Source organism: Hypomesus nipponensis, chromosome 14, assembly GCF_054491055.1.
Source record: "Hypomesus nipponensis isolate SF chromosome 14, ASM5449105v1, whole genome shotgun sequence".
Taxonomy (NCBI): domain Eukaryota; kingdom Metazoa; phylum Chordata; class Actinopteri; order Osmeriformes; family Osmeridae; genus Hypomesus; species Hypomesus nipponensis.
In genome coordinates this window covers 11,722,067-11,745,578 of record NC_140374.1, presented here as the reverse complement: position 1 = coordinate 11,745,578, position 23,512 = coordinate 11,722,067, and the positions used below count along the sequence as shown (strand labels likewise).

General features: G+C 51.9%; 1 protein-coding gene across 1 annotated transcript in view; it reads left to right on the top strand.

Moving 5' to 3' along the window:
* The window catches only part of igf1ra (insulin-like growth factor 1a receptor), a 66,555-nt gene that overhangs the window by 26,542 nt on the left and 16,501 nt on the right, over positions 1 to 23,512 (top strand). Inside the window, exons 3-5 of the mRNA XM_084671810.1 lie at positions 20,913 to 21,216; positions 22,121 to 22,257; positions 22,619 to 22,763. Coding sequence (XP_084527936.1) covers positions 20,913 to 21,216; positions 22,121 to 22,257; positions 22,619 to 22,763 — 586 coding nt within the window. The remainder of the gene's footprint in view (positions 1 to 20,912; positions 21,217 to 22,120; positions 22,258 to 22,618; positions 22,764 to 23,512) is intronic.

Sequence of the window (23,512 nt, the reverse complement as noted above, 5' to 3'; positions counted from 1 at the left end):
CTCTTAGTATTGGCAGTGGATATGAAGAACTCGCATTGCAAAATGCAAGCTGAGTTTCAAACGTAACTTACAGTATGGCTTACATTTTGCTGCCCCATTCTTTCTGGATCTTTTGTCTTTTACTGCCATGGGGTGTTTTGTGAGTGTAGCCACCCCCAGCCTTAGTCCTCAGTCCCTCGTCCTCTGTCGCCCAGCCCAGCACCACATTCAAGCCTCAGCCCTAGTCCCATTCCCAGGCCCAGCCCCAGGCCAGGCCAGGCCCAGGCCCAGCCTAAATCCCATGCAACCCTAAACCCAGTCCCCCAGCCCCAAAGCTGGTGTGTGGTGGTGCACGTAGCCTTCAGGAATGTCACCCCCCTGTCTGCCCTGCTCATGGCGGGTGGCCTAGGGGGTGGGACCACTGAGAGGGGTACCCTCTCAGGAGGGTGCAGGGGGACAAGGGGTGGGCTGGAGTTCTCTCTAAAGTGTGAGTGTGTGTACTTGTGTGGGTCAGTGCATGTGCTCGTTTTCTCATGCCAACCCTCTTCTTTTTGACCCAGCGATGCATGTCATGGCGCTACAAACCCAGTCAAACAGACAACTCAGTTAGCTCAGAAGGAACAGGATGTCATTTATTAGCTAATGTAACATAATACTAGCCATGTCACCCTGTGTTAGTCCTGCCAGGGCAGAGCTGGAACACTTCACTGCTGGTGAGGAATATCAACCGTTAACAAAAATTCAGTAACAGGATTTCACATTAACAGACTTGTTTATCCGAGACGAGTTGACATTGATGTATCTCTTTCTGCTTCAAAAATGTACTTTTATTACTCTACACGTTGCCATCCATATCACGTCTCTGTTAACAGAGGCCAGGTCATGCCAACAGTATTATTGATTTGAAGGCAGGCGGCAGACCCTGCTGTGGGCTCCAGGAATGCCCCCAGAGTTATTTGAGAGAAGAGCCGACACATAATTATACCATTACACTGACACTGAAAGGCTCGGTGAAATACTGGGTTTTCACTGTGAAGCTCTGATCAACCCTGATCTCACTCTTCTGTTTTAGTGAGCCAGGGTGACGTTTGGACTGTCCCCCCTGTCCTCCTCCTCTCTCCCTCTCCACCTCTCCCCCTCCCTCACTCCCTCCTTCCCTCCCACTCTCCCTCCCTCCCACTTTCCCTCCCTCTCTCTCTCTCTCTCTCTCTCTCTCTCTCTCTCTCTCTCTCTCTCTCTCTCTCTCTCTCTCTCTCTCTCTCTCTCTCTCTCCTCCCCTCTCCTCCTCCCTCACTCCGTCTGAAACCAGGCCGCTGGTCAGAGCACACATCTGCTGACGTCACACCGGCTGCTTGCGGCCTGACATCTGCGTTCCCCCACCGGCCCTCTGTGAGAAGGGAGGGGGCCTCGGTGGGGCTCCGAGCTCCGTCCGCAATCATTCTGGTTCAGACCTCATGACCCACAACCGCATACAGGCCCTGTGTGTGTGTGTGTGTGTGTGTGTGTGAGAGAGAGAGAAAAAGACAGAGCAGTCATCGCCTGTTGTGCCTACGTGTGTGCTTCGCTGTCCTCCATGACAGGCTGGTGCAAACGTGATGCAACTGATGGGCGTTGGGGATGTCATCATGTCTGAGTACAGCCACTGCCACCCGCTGTGCAGGGGACACACTGGTACACACAGTGCGGAGGGGAGAGAGACAGGGTTACCCAAGAACCAGTCCAGGCCGGTAACGTCACCGAGCCAGACACAGAGCTGTCCACAGAGACAACCAGCCTGGCTGAGACAGACAGAGCTGTCCACAGAGACATCCAGCCTGGCTGAGACAGACAGAGCTGTCCACAGAGACATCCAGCCTGGCTGAGACAGATGGAGAGCTGGAGCACAAACAGGTTCCTCTCTCAGAAGAAGACACTCCCCACCCTCCTCCTCCTCCTCCTCCTCCTCCTCTTCCTCTTCCTCTTCCTCCTCCTCCTCCGCCTCCTCCCGGAACTGAGGCCAGGGATTGATGATGTGTCATTGGAGTCTTCAGCGGATCAATGGGCTTGTGACCTAGAGGATGGATGGCCACTGGTCATTCATCATCAGGGGTCACAACATATTAGCCTTGTCCCACAAGCACTCATTGTCATTCAAGTGCCATGGCTATGCAGTGGAAGAGGACTGGGCTGGGCGGGGCTGGGTTGGGCGGGGTGGGCTGGGATGGGCTAATGATCTATACAGTGTTCCAAAGGCCTTCAGAGCATACCTCGACCGGGCCAATGAAATATTTAAGTTCATGGAAAGATCCAGAAATCCCTGCCCTTTAGTTGACCTACTTTTTGGGGACTTTGCCAAGGTCTGTGTGTGGGTGTGAGTGCATGCTTTTGCCTCTATGTTAGACTAAGGGGTGGGTTTTGGACAAACATGACAGGGCTGTGTGCTTTCAAGCCATACCATATCCATCAACACAGCATCATCATTCATCACGGCCACAGTGAATGTATGAGCATGAGTTCAAATGTTTGTGTAGATGGAATAGCAAGGAAAGGCTGAAATGCTAAATCACTGTGCGCCGTATTGGTCGTCCTGTCTAAATGTGTATGCTAGTGTAGCTTGACAGACCAACTGCGGCACATTCCCCCACATGGGTCTGTGTGGTGTCACTGAATAATTCCCTCCTTCCCTCCAGTCTGTGAGAGGCAGGAGCTGGGACTGGCGAGGGCACAGTGCTACCGCCACGACAGGGCTGCGCTTCTGGCACATCTGGATCCAATAGGCCCAGTTTCCTCTGTAGAGGGACACACATAAATAGCAGAGCTGCTGTAACCACACTGTGCAAACGACCCCGCCCTCTGCCTCGGCCCCTTCAGATATGGTCGCTTACGTCGCCGTGACGACCCCCTCCCCCCCCCCCCCGGCCCCGCCCCAACCGGTGTGGCGGAGGCAGGATGCACGCTCGGCGATGCCTCGCGCAGTCCTCTGGACCATCTGTGGAAAGTTTGAGTGGAGCCTGGCCAGGTTTTGGAGGCCGACAGGCAGGGAAGGAAGGAAGGAAAGCAGGCTGGTGGGTGGTGGATGGGTGGGCTGGAGGTAGCCCGCGTGGGCTGTGGGCTGAGAAGGGGAAATGTAATATCCTGGTTATAGCTGAACAACTAAACGCGCTGCTTCTCTCAGAATCGGTGCAGAGGGCTGTGGGGTGAGCTCACTCATCCTGCATGGTTTGCTATTTGAGGACATTAGACCCAGGAATGAGGTGCCGTATTGGGTCCTCTTTGTTCGAGCACGGGTGTGGAAGGGTTAAAAGGGTGGAGCGAAGTGATTGTTTTTCTCCCCGTCTTCAGGCTGGCCCCTGTCACTCGGTGTATATATGTGTGTGTGTGTGTGTGTGTCATGTTCTGTAAACACATGGCCTTTTGTGTGGCACACGTGCATGTCCTATCCCAGAGGGCTTGTCCCACCCCTCCCAAATTAAAACCCGCTCAAGCAAGAGGTGGGTCCGCTTGGCTTGGCTGTGCCCCCCCCCCCTCGTCCCCCCCCTCGTCCCTGCTCCCCGGTGCCCTGGTCTGCTAGCCGGGGCCTGCCACAGGGGGAGGGAGTGGCGGGGGTGGTGGGGTGGGGGTGGAGGGCTGGGGGGGTTAGGTGTGGCGGGAGCAGCCAAGCCTCTTGCTTGAGCGGGTTTTAATTTGTCCGCTCGCAGCAGAAGACGCTCCGTAGTGTGGTGGAGAGCAGCGTTACGCGCATGCAACGCTCATGCACTCATTCACCCGGGACACACACTCACACACACCTGCGCGCACGCGTACAGTGCACACGCGCGCGCGGGCGCACACTCGCTGATGTAAGCTGCCTGCTCCCCGTGGCTTTGTCTGGGGAATTTTGGCGCTGCTTTGCTCTGGAATGGTTGTCCAGTGAAACAACCTTTGAGACTGACCTGTTTAGAGAACTTTGTGTCAGATTTTAGGATTTCACTCCGAGACACTGTTCAGTCTCTTTTGCACAACGTCAGCCCTTGACCATGGGATGTTTCCAAACAAACTGGCAAATGGGAACGTTATCGGACAGCTGGCCAGTAAGTCAGAGTAGTCTTTCGTGTGGACTGACCTTGTGTTTCCGCGTGTGGAACCGGAGAATATGTCTGTTCCCTCTAGCTGGCCCCTGAAGAGGAGTCACCTACCCCAGCCCCTGCTCTTACCCCCTCCACCCCTACCCCAGCCCCTGCTCTTACCCCCTCCACCCCTACCCCAGCCCCTGGTCTTACCCCCTCCACCCCTACCCCAGCCCCTGCTCTTACCCCCTCCACCCCTACCCCAGCCCCTGCTCTTACCCCCTCCACCCCTACCCCAGCCCCTGCTCTTACCCCCTCCACCCCTACCCCAGCCCCTGCTCTTAACCCCTCCACCCCTACCCCAGCCCCTGCTCTTACCCCCTCCACTCCTACCCCAGCCCCTGCTCTTAACCCCTCCACCCCTACCCCAGCCCCTGCTCTTACCCCCTCCACCCCTACCCCAACCCCTGCTCTTACCCCCTCCACCCCTACCCCAACCCCTGCTCTTACCCCCTCCACCCCTACCCCAGCCCCTGCTCTTACCCCCTCCACCCCTACCCCAGCCCCTGCTCTTACCCCCACCACCCCTACCCCAGCCCCTGGTCTTAACCCCTCCACCCCTACCCCAGCCCCTGCTCTTACCCCCTCCACCCCTACCTATACTCCTTGCCTCCTCCTGATCCTGCCTCCATTCCCGCCTCTACTCCCGCTCCCTTCTCCCCCCACTGAGACAGGGCTTTAGTTTCCCTGCCAGGCCACGGGGGTATCAAGTTTGTTTTGGATTGATGGGGTGGGGGAGAGGTGTGTGTGTGGGGGGGGGGGGCTGGTGTTATATAGCCAGGACTGGCTGGAGAAATCTTCTTATGGGTCTGATCAAGAAAATGTGTGTTATCTGAATAAAAGGAAGACAAAGAGGGGGCAAAGAGACCCAGAGATGCCCAGCCATCCTCCTCATGTCTTGCCACTGCCTCTGACCCCTCTTCCATACACCCCACGCCAGCAGCTGTGAAGTTGTGAAGCGGCCATTTTATGAATGGGGGTGAGAAGGAGGGAGGGAATCACTAGAAAGGGGAGTTGGCCAGGTGGTGTTTGACTCTGCTTAGTGAGGTGCTCCTGGTTGGAGTTGCTTGTCTCTGTGTGTGAGTGTGTGTGTGTGTGTGTGTGTATACAGGCTGAGCAGGAGCCTGGGGGGCCCACACACTGTACGTCTCCGCAGGCTTTGTGTGTTTTTATTTCGTTCCCGACTCGGCTGCAGCTTTGAGCTGTCTCGGACAAAACTATTTGGGCTGTTCTTCTGCCTGCCTGCCTCTTACTTAGTATAGGAAACAGCAGAGGAGGGTCACGGGGAAGAGTTGAATAGAGTGGCAGAGCTGAATGAGGAGAGGCCACATGCTCTTTTTATTTCATTCAAAGTCAGATTTGTAAACATGAATATAAAGGGACAGCGATAGCTCCTGTGATCAGAGGACGTTTCCTGTGTCTGCGTGTTCCCTGTGTTCTCCTCTGTATTCCTCCCGTGCCGTCTTCCCCATCCACCGGGGAATAACGGTTTTCTGCCTCGTGGATTATGTGCGTTTCTAGCAAAGTGAACAAATACGAGCTGCTTAGATTTGCCTTGTTGAGTTTTTCTCTCTTTTTTTTTTGCAGAGTAAAAGGTGGAGTTCATTAGTGTTGATTGATTATTGTCCACTTCCAACCAGCAGAAACTGCGCAGAAGGAGCCCATCAATAAGTGTGTGTGTGTGTTTGTGTGTGGTGGTGGTGTGTGTGTGTGTGTGGGGGGGGGGGGGGTAGTCCTTACAGGCCTGAGAAGGTTCTGGAAACACCCCTTGTTCACACATAAGGGAACAAAGTTTGTCATGTCTTTTTGTGTTTTTCTTTTACCATCCCGACTGTGAGTTTGCAGTGAGTTTAAGCCCTGCTCTCCTTTGTCAGGGCAGTTTATTACATGGATGTCCCTGACAGAAGGTGTTGAACTGCCAAGAATTATTGATCCGTGTTCTCGTTGCTAGTCAGGCTGCATTCATCCTGATGCCTCCAACAATGCTAGCGTGGACGCCCTCTCGTCCCAGAGGAGGGCGACGCGGTGTGAGCCACAGTTTGATGCAAGATGGGCCCAGGGGCACCCTCCACACTCCATGTTTATGCCCCAGAGCTACGTGGAGCATCCTTAATAACTCAGGCTTGCCATTGAATAAGCAGACTGGGGCTTTTATGAAGGCAGAAGGCCATTCTGCTCAGGCGGTGGGACAACAACTCACTCTGGGGAGACATTATTTAGCTTGTCCAATCTTGGAGCTAATTTGGTTTTATATCCTTTTTGTTTCCAATCTAGTTTTTTTTTCTTATTTTTTTCCATTTTGGCCGCTTGTTTATTGTAAAAAAAAAAACCCAACTAGCTTATTGAGAAAGAAGAAGAGGCAAGACAGATGGAATGCTTTGAGTTCATGAACCGAAGCCGAGGACTCTGGGCTGTTGTATACATACATTGGTTAGTTAAATGAGATTAGTTATCCACCTTAAGAGGTTTCATGGAAACCTGGGTTATTGTCCCCCCACAACCTGTGAGAGCTGGAAAAGCCATAGGTGAGCGAGGTAACCAATACCAAGGACTTTTGTGTTGTCCCGTAAAACCCTCCCTCCCTCCCTCCCTCCCTCCCTCCCTCCCTCCCTCCCTCCCTCCCTCCCTCCCTCCCTCCCTCCCTCCCTCCCTCCCTCCCTCCCTCCCTCCCTCCCTCCCTCCCTCCCTCCCTCCCTCCCTCCCTCCCAGGTGGACGCCGGTGCCCTCTGCCAGTACAGTCTGAGCAAAACAGAAAAGCATAGAACATGCTGGATCCATGTTCCAGGACATACACAGGGGGACATGTCCGGTGTGCTTTACCCCTGGAAGACCCCACTCCTCTGGGGTTGTCCGCCTTTGGTCCTGCCCTCAAACACCCGCTTTCCTGAAAGCCCAGTCAGAGCTGTGTGGCAGCACTGGTGTGTTATATAACAGTAGGATAGGGCCAAGCAGGTAGGCAACCTATGACAGGTAGGTAACCTACTCTGCCAGACTAGAGGGCACAGCCATCTCAGCCATAGGAAAGGTCAGAACACTAGTGGCTCTATTCACCACAGCAATCCCTAACCCTGGAACTGCCTGATATCCCAGCCAGCTCTTTGATGGCTTCCTTTTTGAGTGGTATTTCAAGGATATGCTCCTTGGTTTCCTGGGTTTTCTCCCTCGTGTGTGTGCGTGTGATTGATGGCTCATTGATTAAACTCCCTTTCGCTTACTGAGCCAACTATCTGTCCCCTGTGCAGCCAGCCAGACAGCAAGACAGACAGGCAGGCAAGCAGAAAGCCAGACAGGCAGGCAGTCAGTCAGAAAGACAGCTAGGCAGGCGGCCAGGCAGGCAGATTGCATGTCTTTTCTACCTGGCCACCACCGCCTATTTAGGGGAGTGAGTGCGTGTGTACAATATTTAGGGGAGTGAATGTGTGAGTACACTATTTTGGGGAGTACATGAGTGGTTGTAGGGATGTGTTTATAAATATTGTTGGGTCGTGTATTAGTGAGTGTGATTTAGCTGAATGTATTGATCAAGTACTGTATCCCTACTCTGCTGTGCTAGATGAACCTATGATGGAAGGCTACGCAAACGGCTAGTTTTGATACGTGATAGAGTTGATACGTGACCAACTTTGGAGAATAATTAAAATAAGCGACTTAAAAAGAGGCCTGGTCTAACAAGTCGGTGTTATTCTAACTACATTACTTGTCGCTCATTGGGAGGCTGAATAAAGAATTGGACTCAAGCTAGTGTACAGTCGGCAGCAGAGCTAGTCTAAGAATATATGTTGTGAATTTGCCACCAACTTGACACAAATGAACTAATTCCTGTGTATTAATGATATATTTGACAAATACCCTTTGGCGGATTTACCAGTATGAATCATACAGGGGAGGGTGTTCCACAAAGGAGGTTTAGCTACGGTACCTACGGTAGGAACAGCAGGTTCTCTCCTCAGAAGTCAAGCCTGTGGAACTGGATACTGTCCTTTTGAATGAAGGCAACATGGAGTGATCCATTTGGAAAGGCCTGCAGGCAGAGCGAGCAGGATGAATGAGAAGTCTCAAGTGGAAAGCATTCAGACTTAAAAACGCTGACAAGTGGCTTCAATGAAGACAGCGTTCGAAAGTGATGTTACAAATGTCAGTGGCCCCACACGAGTTGTGAGTCGAAGGGCCTTCAGCAATATTGCTCATAGCTTAGGTCAAGGCAGTGTTTTTGTGCGGGTACAACACTCGTAGTGGTGTGACGCATGAAAGTGACACATGTTTATGTCCCCCCCCCCCCAAAAAAAATCCAAATCTCCAAATGAGGTAAACTGCATTTCTCCTCCTCTCGGCTTGGCTGGGGCCCCCTGCTGGTGGACTGCTGTGTTGCAGCTTGTGTCCACTAGACTGTGTGAGGTCTCTGGCGTCAGTGAGACAAAGGACATATTTTTCAGTGCATGGGCCTGTTCCTGGAGTGGGCTGTGGTGTTGCCTGATCCTGTCAGTGTCCCAGAGAGGAGAGAGGAAATCTGGGGCAGAAGAGGGCCGGGGGAGTGAGCTGAGGGGAAAGGTGGGGGTTGGGGGGGGGGGGTGTTGAAAGCTCAGCTTTTTCAAAGTGTGTCTTTATATGTGTCCCCTGGCTGTGAGTTGACACAACACTCCCAACAATGGAGGCCATTGTTTGTTTGGCCGGAGAGAGCGTGGGGTATTCCGTTTCCTGTGGAAGTCTTGGGGTCGACATGGTGGAGGCTCTGTGCTTTCTGTGACTTGTTGGATGGCTCCTCTCTCTCCTCCCTCCCTGCTCCTCCTCTCTGCCTCCCTGCCCTGCCTCTGCCGTCCTCCTCCCCCCTCTTCTTTGCCTTCCCCCTCTGGCTTCAGCCTCGGCTTCTGTCCTCCTCCGGGCTGCGTGGTCGCTCTTATCGGCAGCACATGCAATGTAAACAGACTGTGAGTGGCTGTGTTGTGATGTGTAGCTCACGGGATCCGCATCATGTCAGATTATCCTCCGAGCACCAGAGGGAGGGGGAGTGGCCGGGCTGGGGGGCGGAGGGGGTTGGGGTCGGGGCATTGCGTGGGGCTGCCTGCGTGTCGTGCCGAGGACATGTTGTCGTGTTGGTGGTTGCCACCACCATCTGGCCCAGGCCGAGCCCCCTGCTCGCTCTCTAGCCCCCCGCCGTGCTCTTGGCCGCAGACCCCCTTGATTCCTCCCGAGGCGCTCTGACGACATTTCACCTGTCCTGCGTGGAAAGCTGACTCCTCCTTAATCCGACTAAGGGCTAATCTGTCACAGGGGGAGGGTGTGTGTGTGTGTGTGTTTGTGGGTGTGTTTGTGGGGTTCAAATTGGCGGGGCTGGCAGACTCCCTCCCTCCCTCCCTCCCTCCCTCCCTCCCTCCCTCCCTCCCTCCCTCCCTCCCTCCCTCCCTCCCTCCCTCCCTCCCTCCCTCCCTCCCTCCCTCCCTCCCTCCCTCCCTCCCTCCCTCCCTCCCGGTCTTGCCGTCAACTCCTGCCCTCCTCCTCTTTCCAAACGGTCCGACGCATGCAGAGATCAGTCCCATGTCTCACAATCTCGCTCTTTCACTTTATTTATTCACTCTTTATTTTCGCGTTTGCCCCCCCCCCCACACACACACACACACACATACACACACTAACACCCCCCCCCACACACACACACACGCACGCACACAGACACTCGTCTCCTCGTCTTCTCTCATGACTTCCCAGCCAGTTTGTGTTGTCCAGCTCAGCTGGTGATGTGCAGGTTTAGACATACGCCCCTGATCTTCACCAAACACGTCCTAAAGGGTACAGGTTTACGCAAGACCCGTGGACGGGCCCCTCGCTTCATTTGTCCAGAGAGGCGAGCGTGTTTGTGTTCCAGAACTGAAGAGGAGAGGGGCTCTTGTGTGTGTTCCCAGTGTCCCAGCGGACCACACACAGGCCCATCCAGGCCCACACGGGGGACATTAACAGTGAATGAGTGTGATGTGGCAGAGAGGGTGGGGGGGTTCTCTGGGGGTGGGCTCTTCAGCCCTGCACGCATGCCATGTCCTGTGAGTGTCACACACACACGCGCACACACACTCACACACACACGCAGGCTGCCCAAACATTAACCATCAAGCTCTTGCTCTGCTCTGCTCAAGCAGCAACATTGAAATGCGCTGGTATCAGAACAACAGGAAGTTCAGAGAGAAGTGCTTGGTTATGCCTTGCTGCATTTCAGGCTTTTATAGCTGTAATGCTAATAATGGCTTTACCAGTACGACTTCTCTCCCACTTCTTCTGCACTGATTCTTTCTTTTCCTCTTCGTACACAAGGCTGTGAGCCGCTGAGGTCCCTGAAAGGGGGAAGAGGTGGAGAAAAGAGAGGGAAACAGAGAGAGAGAAAGAGAGAAAGAGAGAGAGAGAGAGAGAGAGAGAGAAGAGGAAGAGGAGAAAAACTCCCACTGGAAAGAAGGAGGTGAACCAGGGGGAATAGAACGGTGATGTCATTGGTAGCCAATCGTCTGTGTGGGCTTGGGACTGTTTAAGGGCTGACAGCTGTCCCGCTCCATCTACATCAGTTGCCTGCTGTACTTCTGTTGTTGGAGGGCTGACCTGGACACAGCAGGCAGGGCCAGGGCCAGGCCAGGCCAGAACAGGACAGACTCTCTCTCCAGGCTGTCATCCAAGGCTGTCCCCTGGCCCCATGGCCCCCTCAGCCTCTACTCTCAAACTCTCTCTCTCCACCCTCCAACCCCCCCACCCCTTTGCTTTCAGTTCATCAGAGCACTTTACCTTAAACCCCGTCAGAAAACGATGAGGATTAGGGGGCAGATGAGGCTAAGAGCAGCCTGCACTTTCTCCAAAAAGTGACACACGCATACGTATGCATGCATCAGTGTATGGTGCCAGGAGGAGTGTGTGGGAGGGTGGCGTCAGATCTCTTGCCGAAGCCCTGGCTCTCACTCGACTGGGCTTGGGAGTGAATCTTCAAATGACGTAACCCCCCCCCGCACACACACACACAGTTTGTTCAGAGACTGTAAACAGTGACGATTTTTACACTCCAGTGCGTATGTGTAACTGCGCGGCCATATTTGGTGTTGTTATTGCCCATCCCCTAATGAGGACCTGCTATTATGAATTCTTTGTTTGAGGCAGTAGAATAGCTTCTTAGTTGAATCAAAGCCTTTTATTCCACGGGGTTAACCGACACCGGGCATTGTATTGTCCTGTAGGACAATAAGGGCAGTCGAAAGAGACTGGAGGAACAGTAGTAGCTCCTCTTTTACACTGTTGTTGGGATTCCGGCGCACCCCTCGGATAAAACAGGATCAACTGAATAACATTGGAGGACAGAATGCTGCCAATGCTCCTCAGATGTAAACAACACAAGTGGCCGTTGGCCCTCCTGCCACAAGCCCTCTTTAACCTTATCAGTGTGTAAACACGGCGGTCGTTCAGCAGCAAGTGGCTTTCTTCTTTATTATGCCACTGCTCGAGTGCCCATGAACAAACCCACTTGAGACACGCTCGGTCGAGAGAAGGTGGATGGAAGGGTTTTTTGGTGTGCGACAATGCTGTCGCGAGGCGTGTCGCGCACCTTCATGTTGAGCCGATCTACTGGGGTTGTTTCTACCAGATGCTACACTGTCACAGCGTCTGACCGTTGGATTTTAGAGGCCAAAAACCCCAGTCCTAAGCAGACACAGCTGCCCTGCTTCAACCCACCGCTTGTCCGTTATAAAAAACGAATGTGGTCATACTGTACCAAACACATTTGGAGGCCAGATGTCATCTTTGAAGCGGACACCCGTGTCCTCTTGAAACCAAGCAGATGAGGTGGCACACATGCTAGCATCCCAGAGAGACAAGAGGACAAGCCAAGCCCAAATGATTTCTGTCCCGCCACAAGCTTGTCTGGGTGTGCCAACTTCCTGCCCACCGTGGTATAGAGAGAGAGAGAGAGAGAGAGAGAGAGAGAGAGAGAGAGAGAGAGAGAGGGGGGAAGGGAGGGAGACAGAAGAAGAAGAAGAGAGATGGAGTGTGAGAAAGAGAAGTCATAGAGACTGTAGATTACTGAGACAGCACAACCAGATGTATCGCCCCTGACAACCTGTTAAATAGTGGCTCAAGACATTGGTAATGCAGGCTCTACTCTGCTTGTTTTACACACACACAAATCCAAACTAAACATCCACGTTTAAATATACCAAGCATATTAAGTCATTTAGGGGTTTTTCTTCCACCAGCTGTCAGATTGGCAATTCACTAATGACCTTTTCACTTTTGGTAAAGCACTGTCAGCTAGGAGGCTCAGTGTGAGTATGAACATACATTCATCCACTTTTCACAACCACAACTCAGGCTAATGTTTGCCTGTTTAATCAGGATTTGGTCCTCCTTGAAGTAAATGCGGAATGCAGATGTGTTGTTTTAAATCCAGATGTTGTGCCAGCCGAGAGTGTGTGTGTGTGTGTGTGCCAGCCATGCTGAAGCCTGCCACAAAGCTGCACATGACTGTCCACAAAAATAGGGTTTGCCATCATTCCCCCACCCCCTCCCCCCGAAACCAGAGGCTCTGATTGGCTCATTGACGGTGGACTGTAAAATCACTATAATTTGGTTTGCGCACACTGCCGTCCTTTTCATGCAGAGTGGGCAGACATCCAATGACTGGAGAGGAGGCGTGGTCAGCTGAGATGCCCTTCCTCTGGCGTCTTGTTTTAAAATGTAACTTTGAGTTTGGCGTTGTGGTGACTCTGTGACGGCCATATACAGTCTGTAGATGTCTAATGGCATTGCAGTTGGTGCTGTCTCGATGACATTGTTTTCCCTCCTGGTTGTGAGATGGCTGGGCTGGGGGTTGGGGGTTATTGCTGCTGGTTTACCTGTAGAAAGGATGTGGCTGGCAGTTCCATCTCCAGTCAGCTAGCCTGCCTGCCTCCCCTCTCGCCAGCCTGCCAGCTCACCGACACAAGGCTGCCAGGAAATACACAGTATTTAATGAAGCATATGTGGGAACTCAGGTATTTTTAGATCGGGCTAACAGTGAGAGGAAACACTTTTGGATCTGTTAAGAAAATCCTCTCAGGTCTCTCGCAGTTTGCCTTTTCCCATACCGATGTGTATTTAAGCATGGATGCTCAGGCCTAGCCAGCTCTAACCCCATGAGCTTCCTGTGTTGATGTTCACTATGAATGTCATTATCTCTTTCGTGGCCAGAACAAAACTGCCAGGAACCTTGATTTCCCCCTGCTGACAGTGTTAAACACGGCTTAGCTTTTTTTGACATGTGAATAGGTTAGCCACAAAAATGAACGTTCATAATATCCTCGCCCTGTGCCATTTTGTGATCCAGCTTGTTTTGCTGGCGGTCTGAAGGTCACAGAACAGGCAGCTGAGGGATACTGCTAGACTAAAAAAGGCACAGAGTGAGGATCACATGACACCATCATGAGTCATGATTCAGAGGGTAGACTGAGTAGGCAGTTGAGAGTCCCCACACCATCAGTGATAACAGGTGAGACGGAGACAGGTGAGCGCGAGAGAGATAGCGAGAGAAATAGCGAGATAGGGAAAGCGAGCGAGAGAGTAAGAGACGGAAGGAAGAGAGGGTTGAAAAAGACCCGTTTAATTTTCCGTGCCAGCAAACACAGCCTGTTTTTCAGGAGCGCATAAAACACTTACCGAAGCCAAAGTCATTCTCCGTGAGATGTCATAGAAGGAGCTTCGCGATTTCAAGCGAGGAGTACAGATTCTGGACTTTAATATATCCCCAGGGGTGATTTCTTTCAGAATCAAAATCAGAATGAGCTTTATTCGCCATGTAAGTTCTCACAAACAAGGAATTTACTGTGGCAAGAAGGTGCATACGATGAACATATACGATTCAAAACACAGCGCACCGACCGACCGAGGCAGTCATTTGAGGGGCCATCTTGGATCTCTGGGGTGGAGCAGAGCTTAATTTGGTTCAACTCACCTCTGACCCTCACAGAACCATTACGACCCAGTCTCATTCACCACAACTGTCTGTCCAGTCCTAACCACCAACACTGCACCGACCGGACGTCACGCGATGGCTGGCACAATTTCTTCCAAGTTATTAAGACATCGTAGCACATTCAGTACACATACAGACAAAGAAAAAAAAAAACTAAGAAAAGAAAAAATCCAAACAGTGCATTCCATAACAGTTTATCTACACAGCATTGCCAAATGCTGCACCGTACCTTCCTGTGTTTAGACATATGCCTAACAACAGAACAACAACAACAGCAGCAGCAGCTGTGCAGTGGGCCGTGGCCCGAGGCTGGAAGGAAGGGGCGTGTGTTGTTGTGAGTGAACGGGGGTGAGGGGAAATGCCATGCATGCCTGAACATACAGACCAGCGCATGGCTCTGTGAAGAACACAGTGCTGGCCTATAGGGGGCATGGGGGAAGAGACCCAAAAACACTAGGCCAGGAGGAACGAGCTCACGCACACCTTCGTGCAACACAAAGAAGAAGAAAAAAAAAGTGACACGTCGGCTCTCCTGTGCCAGCTGTCTTTACTGAGAAAACCTGCTCAAGCAAAACACCACAAAGTCACACCACCAGAATGACCCAGTCACAAGAGAGGGGTGTTTCTAAATGCAAAAAAAAAAAGAAGAAGAAAAAAAGAAAACCTGAATACAATCGGTCCAGTACTGTTTCTCTGTAACAGTAGACTAGGATGCTGTGGTCTGCCCCTGGCTGTGTGGAGCCGGGCGCAGAGGAGGTAACCTCCTGTCTCTCCCTCCACGTGATGATGTGGTTTAAACAAGTGTCTGGAGCTCTCCACTGGGGGCCTCCAGGGGCCGATCGGGTTGCCGGATGAGGATGTGGCCTGATGGAGCCCTGGAAGCTGGGGGTCAGACTGTGGCTGGCTACTGGAGCTCTCGCACAGGACCGGGGGATTCAGACATTCCTGCTGCTCTGCTACCTAGCTACTGCATGCTGCCTGCTCTTAGCTCTCCTGGGTGTCCCAGCACCAGGTTCTGAAACAGAATACACACACTTAGGGGCTACTCTGCGTTCTGGGATACTAGGTGGCTACTGTGGTGGTGTGTGTGCATGTGTGTGTGCGTGCGTGCGTGTGTGTGAGCGCGCGCGTGTGTGTGTGGAGAGGACTGACACAGCCAGGCCTACTATAACAGGACTTAGTTTAGTAGGTCACAGCAACCAGACTGATCAAACATATGGTACATTTGAATAGAGATTTATTCCAGGTCAGGTGATTTACAAGCCGACACATCCCTGAATGACGTGATCATAGCGACACATGTGGAAATGTTTTTCTAAAGATGACGAGCAGAGTGATTCTGATTACACCAGAACTCTTAGGATTACAATAACAGATGCAGTACTGCATGTCGACCAGACACGCTAACATAAGACACAGCAGTGCTCTTTACCCCCAAAACTCTCCCAGAGCGTGGATGAGAAGCCACTGTTACAAGGGGTGATGTTATCTCCTATTTTTGTCGACTACATCCGTTCAGGTTTTCCCCGTAGGTAGTGCCACTGAAAGGGCATGTTTAATCGCTATGGTTACAGCTCCCCCCTCCCATCCCCCCACCCCTACGCCATGGAGGACTTGTTTACCATCTCGGCTCTTGACTCAATAACATGTCAGTCATCTGGATTTGAACCGCCCCTCCTTGCTTGCTATTGGCCCAGGAGAAATAGCTTCCTGTTCGTCCCTCCCCCAGCCCTCCTCCCGACATGAATAATGAATGACTTACTATAAGAGTCTGTCTCCCATCCCTCTCCTCCTCCATGACACAGTGCAAGTAGATGGGATGAGCAAGAACACAATATTAGACATATTGTTTGTATTTCCAATTGTTTTCGAAACTATACGGTTACATGTTCATACACATAATTCATTTTGGTTATGACATTTCAAAATGGCAATAATATATGATTCGTCATCCTTATTATAAAGATGGAAATCGCTATCAGAGCACACACTGTTGTTGTGGTTTGTACCAGTATGAATTATGATATAACATCTCAGATTGTGATTAATCCGTTATCCAGTGTAATCCACATCATGACTAGTGGTATGCAGTACTGGGATAGAGCCTAGCAGCTGTGGTCTGCCTGTAAATGCGTCACTGCTGCCCCATATGTAAACAGTGTAGTAGTCTACGTAAGCAGTCTGGCTAGCCGACACATCGTGCATTTCAATAGGGCGGCTTGCTGCACAACGGCCTCATCTCTGGAGATGGTTTCAGAAGGGGAACACAGACGGCGGTGGCGCGGCAGACAAACGGCGGAGTTGACTGCCCCGCAGTCTCCTTTTTAGCTTGGAGCTGTGTTGCCTTTTAAATTGTGTGTGTGTGTGGGGGGGTGACACAGAAAGATGGAGACGGGGAGTGGGGGGGGGGGGGGGGGGGGGGGGAGTGCGTCCGGATGAGCTTGGGTGGGGGTCACATGATGCTGAACCCCTATTGCGTTGCTTCTCTCTTTCTCTCTCCCTCCTTTTCTCTGTTGACATCGCTGGCGTGCAGTCAGAGGAGCTCTGTCTCGCATTTCTGCTCCCTGCATGGCCAGGGTTCACTGTGTACGTCTCTGTCAGTTAGGTCACACCAGCCTGCAATGCAGAGTTGCTGTTGTGTTGGCACAGAAAGAAATCGGATTACAATTCTACCTATTGATTCATCTGATTTCTGGAACATACTGTGGATTCCTTACATACCCCACTGATTTAGTTCCCTAGCAGAACTACTTAGTCAGTGGGCTTTTACACATGGTCGCTTTTCCATTCTATTTGTATTGCAGCCTATTGTAACCCCCTATTTATTTAGTAAAGGGTGTGTAGGAATGTACCACTGAGCGGCCTGAGGGGAGCCCAGTGTGTTGGTTTGCTACAGATGAGCTGGGCCGTACCACTCATCACATCGCAGTGCTTTAGCGAGCAGCAGGACTGTTGTCTGCTGTGTCTGACCTGTCTGTCAGCACCGCAAGGCCAACGGAACCGTTTAGACTTAAGTGAGAAATTGGTCGATAAGTAACGTATTGAATGAATGTACGAGTCACTTTTACTTTAACGGAATTGCACAGCTACAATGGTCGAAGATAAACCAAAAATGTTTTCCTTCAAAGTGCAATGTCATTCATGTTCATGAACCAGCAGAGGAAGGCTGTACATGCATGACTACTAAGGTAGTCCACCTCTACTTTGAAGTAGTGGAAAGCTATGATGCAGAGACATAGCTGTGCTCTGAGCAGGCCATTATGGAAATAGCCCTGCTCTCTGTGCCGCGATATATATAGAGGATGGTATCCTTGATACCACTGGGTGTTTGGCCACAAAGGGAAACCAGGTTGACTTATATGGATTGTCAGATAGCAGCTCGCAAACCCCCTCCCCACTCCCCAACCCTTCCTCCCAGAGGAAGGTATGCATGTTTGGAATGTCTCTCCCATTGAGGAATCTGTTACAATGATGAAAAGCGCCATCCAAGAAGGGGCCTGTTTTAGTTTGCCTGGGCTGCCCCCTTTTGGTGGAATTCCAGAAGAAGGAAAAAAACGAATGAATGGCTTCCTGTTTGGTTTTCCATTCCCCTTTAGAAAATCTGCAGCTGTTGGCCCTCTTCCTGCACCATACCAGTAAGGAGATCTATTTCTAGATCCACCACCCCTAGTCTAGCATGAGTAGGCAGTGTAAGGGCACCATGGATTATTTTCATAGGAATGATTGTGTTTCTTTTTGGCTTGACTTTGGTGTTTACGTTTACATTTAGCAGACGCTCTTATCCAGAGCGACTTACAGCAAGTACAGGGACGTTCCCCCCGAGGCAAGTAGGGTGAAGTGCCTTGCCCAAGGACACAACGTCATTTGGCACGGCTGGGAATCGATCCAGCAACCTTCTGATTACTAGCCCGACTCCCTCACCACTCAGCCATCTGACTCCCTCAAGTGTTTATGAAGCATGGAGACTGCACCAAGATGGCAGGAGGACCAGGTGGTAGTGATGTAGCTCATAAACAAGCCACGGGGCTATTTAAGGAAGTCCAGTCCGCAATAGCATCCATACTCATAACCCTATACTGTAATAGTTAACCCCCCCTCCGCTAAAGGCATCTTGAGAATTTTGTTAGATCAAACCCATGTGTTCTTTGGAGCAAATAGCTGAGAATGTTAGCATTTTTCTCCATTTTGTAGGAACTTGGCAGGAATGTTCTAGTCGAGTCCGTTCACCTCGTGAACAGTGTTTGATTTGATTGAATGTGAGAAAGAATCTCAAGTATCTGAGAAATGGTTAAGAGTGGGATTAATTGGCTCCCCTGCGAAAGGAATCTGATTCGGTCTGGTTAGTTCTGTGGTATTGCTGTAGTGCGCTGAACCATTCTTAATATACAGAGATATTAAGGAAAGCTGCATAAAATATTCCTCTAGAGATTAGCTCAGCAGACCCGCTCTTTCTCCAATGCTGATTCACAAAGCGCTGCACCAGACACGTGACAGCAGCCCTTTCCACATCCGAAAACACACAATCCCTCCCTCCCTCCCTCCCTCCCTCCCTCCCTCCCTCCCTCCCTCCCTCCCTCCCTCCCTCCCTCCCTCCCTCCCTCCCTCCCTCCCTCCCTCCCTCCCTCCCTCCCTCCCTCCCTCCCTCCCTTCCAATCATCCCTCTCTTCCACCGAACCACCCACTAAACCACCAACGAGTACATACAGAACCCGTCTTCTACAGTGCCTATGCATCATTCGACATGTAGTGATTTAGGCTCACCCCCCCCACCGCCCCCCGCCCAGCCCAGATCCCCAGGCCCGGCTAGACACCTCCAGCCGCGCTGAGCAGCTCTGCTCGTGGTGGAGACCTGTCTGTGTGCCTTCCCTCCCCTCTCCCTGCCACATCTGCACCAGGAGACGGTTGCTTAGGAACCAGGAGGGCCGTGTGCCCCTCTCGCCTGCAGCGGGTGTTTTACTGATGGCCTCCTATTTCGACAGGGGGATAATCAGCAGTAAGCAAACACACTCTGGGTCACCCAGACCTGCCCCACATCCATTCACTGAGTACTCCATCCTGGCTCCGGGGCATGCTGATCGCTTGGTGCACAGGGGGAGCCACTGTGGAACGGCACCATCTCTGGTGTTCCCTGCCAGTGACTCCATCCCATGTACTGTAATACATGTAGGATTATCCGTCTGTAAGTGGTCATTACTGGGATTAATACCTCTTAGGTCTTAACATCTTTAGATCTTATTACAGGAAGCTACGTAACAGCAACAGTCAAGTTGTGTCATGTTTAGGTCACACTGGGACCCAAAACGAGCCTGCTGAAGGAAATGCAGATAGTTATAGGAATGGCAGTATCTTCAATAGAGTTCAGTTGGACCCTGTTTTGCTGTGCTGCAGAAGTCTTTGTCTGCGCCGGCCATGTGGAATGTGTGTGTTATTGATACCACATTGCCGTGTGGCCCTCACCAAACACAGGGAGGATTCTGTTATTCATGTTTGCTAAAAGCTTAATTTGAAACATGCCAGCATTTTCTCCACAGAACGGTTTTACGGTCGATTTTCTCACGGCCCCCACAGACCAGGAGCATCTCCCTGGGAAGTTGCTGTTGTCTTTCTGAATAGGCCATGTCGAAGGAGGTCCTGTGTGGATCACGATGCACGGTGCATAGCGAGCAACGCTTCATTTGACCAGGAGTTTACCAGTAGGCCACAGGAGTCTGTACTGGGTTTTTCTCCCTTCCTGTGGTGGTTTAGACCTGCAGTTCTGAGCTCCCTCCTTCCCTCCTTCCCTCCTTCCCTCCTTCCCTCCTTCCCTCCTTCCCTCCTTCCCTCCTTCCCTCCTTCTTTCCTCCCTCCCTCCCTCCCTCCCTCCCTCCCTCCCTCCCTCCCTCCCTCCCTCCCTCCCTCCCTCCCTCCCTCCCTCCCTCCCTCCCTCCCTCCCTCCCTCCCTCCTTCCTTCCTTCCTTCCCTCCTTCCCTCCCTCCCTCCCTCCCTCCCTCCCTCCCTCCCTCCCTCCCTCCCTCCCTCCCTCCCTCCCTCCCCCGCTACTGGAATCAACAACTGCCCATCTGCTAGAGAGACTCCATTTCCCTCCAGTTTTTTTCCCTGTCTCCTAACGGTCCTAGGCGGAAAATGTGTGCAGTGAGGCCAGCTCTGTCGATCCCTCACAAGGCTGGTATAGGGTGGAGAGGGCTCCTGTGTTGACATTCAGGAAGCCGATGGAACTGCACTTGTCCCCTGCTCTGCTCCCCAACCCTCATTCTCAGCTCTGCTCAGACATGCAAACAAATCCACAAACATGCCTACAGGGCATTGATGCATACACATACATATTTTGCACACACACAAACACACACACACGGTTAAGTGCGGGGCTCGTCCCACCTACGATCCCTCTCTGCTATCCTCAGTCAGTACCACTTGATACAGGTCTAATAATAGTGTACCCATTTAACAGGTTTTCCTCTCCAGAGAAAAACACTTATGAATGTATTCCAGTCTAAAAGCCACATAGCAAACCTGAAAGCAATATAATTCATTGGATTTTGAGACTATATTAACATGTCGCAACGTTAAATGATGATCCTTACTTTATCTGTTAGCTGCATTAGTGTGACCAGGGGTGCAGACTGACAGTAATATTCTGCAGAAGCAGCGAAAGATACACTGAATCGGGTGGATTACTAACCCCCTGTCCGTCTGTCTCCCTGTTTCTCTCTCTCTCTGTCTGCCTCTCTGTCTCTCTCTCTCTCTCTGTCTCTCTCTCTCTCTCTCTCTCCCCCCTCTCTCTCTTTCTCTCTCTCTCTCTCTCTCTTTCTCTCTCCCCCTCTCTATCTCTCTCTCTCTCTCTATCTCTCTCTCTCTGTCTCTCTATCTGTCCATTCCAGAGTGCCCAGCAAAATGCGACCGGCGGGTGTGCACCGACTCAGGCGAGTGTTGCCACAGCCAGTGCCTGGGCAGCTGCACGGAACCAGACAACGACATGGCGTGTGCGGCCTGCCAGAACTACTTCCACGAGGACCGCTGCGTGGCCAGCTGCCCCCCGGACACGTACAAGTTTGAGGGCTGGCGCTGCATCACCATGGACCTATGCGCCCGCGTGCACCTGCCCAGCGACTTTGACTTTGTCATCCACGCGGGGGAGTGCATGCCCGAGTGCCCGTCGGGTTTCACCCGCAACGAGACCAACAGGTGAGATGGCAGGAGGCGTTGGGTCAGAGAGGTGGCGACGCGCCGTCTTCCACCACTGCGGCCCTTGCTGTCTGTGTACTTTGTGGCCATGTCTGCGAATTTCCGTCGAGATTGTTTCACCTGCGTATGAACATTCCCCTGCAGCTCACCCCCTCAGTGTGCGGAACGCTCGCTCACCCCTCCGCAAGGACAGGCTCGGAGATGGGAGGGCCTGAGGCCCATAACAACATTAGGCCATAAATGATTGAAGGGGGTGGACTTCCCACGACTTTCAAGAAACACTTTGGGGGTTAGGGTGGGTTGCTTGGTGGGGGAGGAGGGGGTGTGGGGGGGGAGGGGGGGAATTTGCTGAATTCAGCATCCCATACACAAGATCAAACACTTGTAGATTCCCAGGAAAGAACACAGCCAACAGGCATTTAGAAGAGATTCATCACAGATTCGACGTTACTGCTGTTTGACATTAACTTAGGATAAGAGAATGCCTGCTTGGTTGTGACTCGGCATAACTTAACTCAATTTTTTGATTCGGCGTGTGGCAAACGCTCTGTGTTGAGTCTTTGTTGCCAGCCATTTTTGGCACTTAAGCCATCTTTTGTCTCAAAGGCCAACAGAGTAAGCCACTCTCTCTGGAAAGTTAGTGTTCACAATGAGAACACTGGACAGATCACAAGAAGAAGGAGAACGAAGGAGATGACCTTTCACCTCCGACATAATTCACTGCTGGGTGTTGTTGCAATTTTAGGGAGTTTACAAGATGGTGTTTTTAAAGATGTGTGTGGTTGTTTTGGCCAATGTCTTTCCTCCCCGTAGTTCTTTAACTCTCTCTTATCTCTTCTCTTTTTCTTCCCTCTCCCCCCCCCCCCCCCTCCTTCCCCGTGTCCCCCTCTCCCCCCCGGTACAGCATGTTTTGCACTGCCTGTGACGGACTATGCGATAAGATCTGTGACTCGAAGGTCATCGACTCTGTGGACGCCGCTCAGTCTCTCATGGGCTGCACTGTCATCAAAGGCAACCTGCAAATCAACATCCGCCGTGGCAGTAAGTACCCCCCCCCCAGCCCCCCCGCCCCGCCCCACACGCCTCCCTCCCTCCCGACAGAGTGGGTGCTGGCAGAACTACTGTGTTGTGGTCCCACACTGTCAACATGACATCAGCTGCCTGAGCCACAACTCAGTTATCACCATCGTGCCGTTATGCTATTTATTGACTGTGTCGACAGAGAGACTTGAGGGTTATCTCTCGCGTCCGATAACATTCCGACAACTCTGTGCACACGGCCTCCAGAGCGCCGGGCGTGACGTTAGCGTGTGTTTAATGTGTTCAGACACATGGCTCTCACATGCTGTCTATGTGTGTGCGCGTCTGTGTGTGTGTGTGTGTGTGTTTCCCCTCTCTGTAGATAACATTGTGTCAGAGCTGGAGAGCTTCATGGGCCTGATCCAGACAGTGACGGGCTATGTGAGGATAAGACACTCCCACACGCTGGGCTCTCTGTCCTTCCTCAAGAGCCTGCGCTACATTCATGGGGAGGAGCTCTTCGATGGGTAGGGCTGCTCTCTCTGGCGCACTCTCTGTTCCCCCCGCCTCTCGTTTTCTTTCTCTGTTTCTCTGTTTATCTCTCTCTCTCTCTCTCTCTCTCTCTCTCTCTCTCTCTCTCTCTCTCTCTCGCTCTCTCTTTTATTTATCGGCCTCTCCTCTGCTATGTTCTCCTCTCTCTCTCTCTCTCTCTCTCTCTCTCTCTCTCTCTCTCTCTCTCTCTCTCTCTCTCTCTCTTTTATTTATCGGCCTCTCCTCTGCTATGTTCTCCTCTCTCTCTCTCTCTCTCTCTCTCTCTCTCTCTCTCTCTCTCTCTCTCTTTATGTTATGTTCTCCGTCTCTCTCTCTCCGGGTTAAGCTGTGTGTTTGGATTAGGGGACGTGTCCTCTGTGAACCACAGCCTACAGTAGGGAGCCCGTCCCTAGCACCTAGTCACCTAGTCTCCCTCACAAAGACAATAAGGGGTCGTCACATATACCATACAACCAACACAAGAATGTCTGATATGTCCGGAAAAATGTACTGTATACTTAGCTACTTGTACCACCTAAACGGGTTTGATTGCTCAAATGATTGATAGCAGGGAAGAATTCACACATGCAGTCCCCATATGAGCTGTCTGAATGCAAGCTCAGGTCCCCCAGCCTATTCCGGGCCCTATTCCGGGCGATATCATGATGTCACCTCCAGATTATCCACTCTGAGAGACAGATAGGGAGAGAGAGAGTGCTTTTCTGGAGATGTCCAGAAGGGTCGT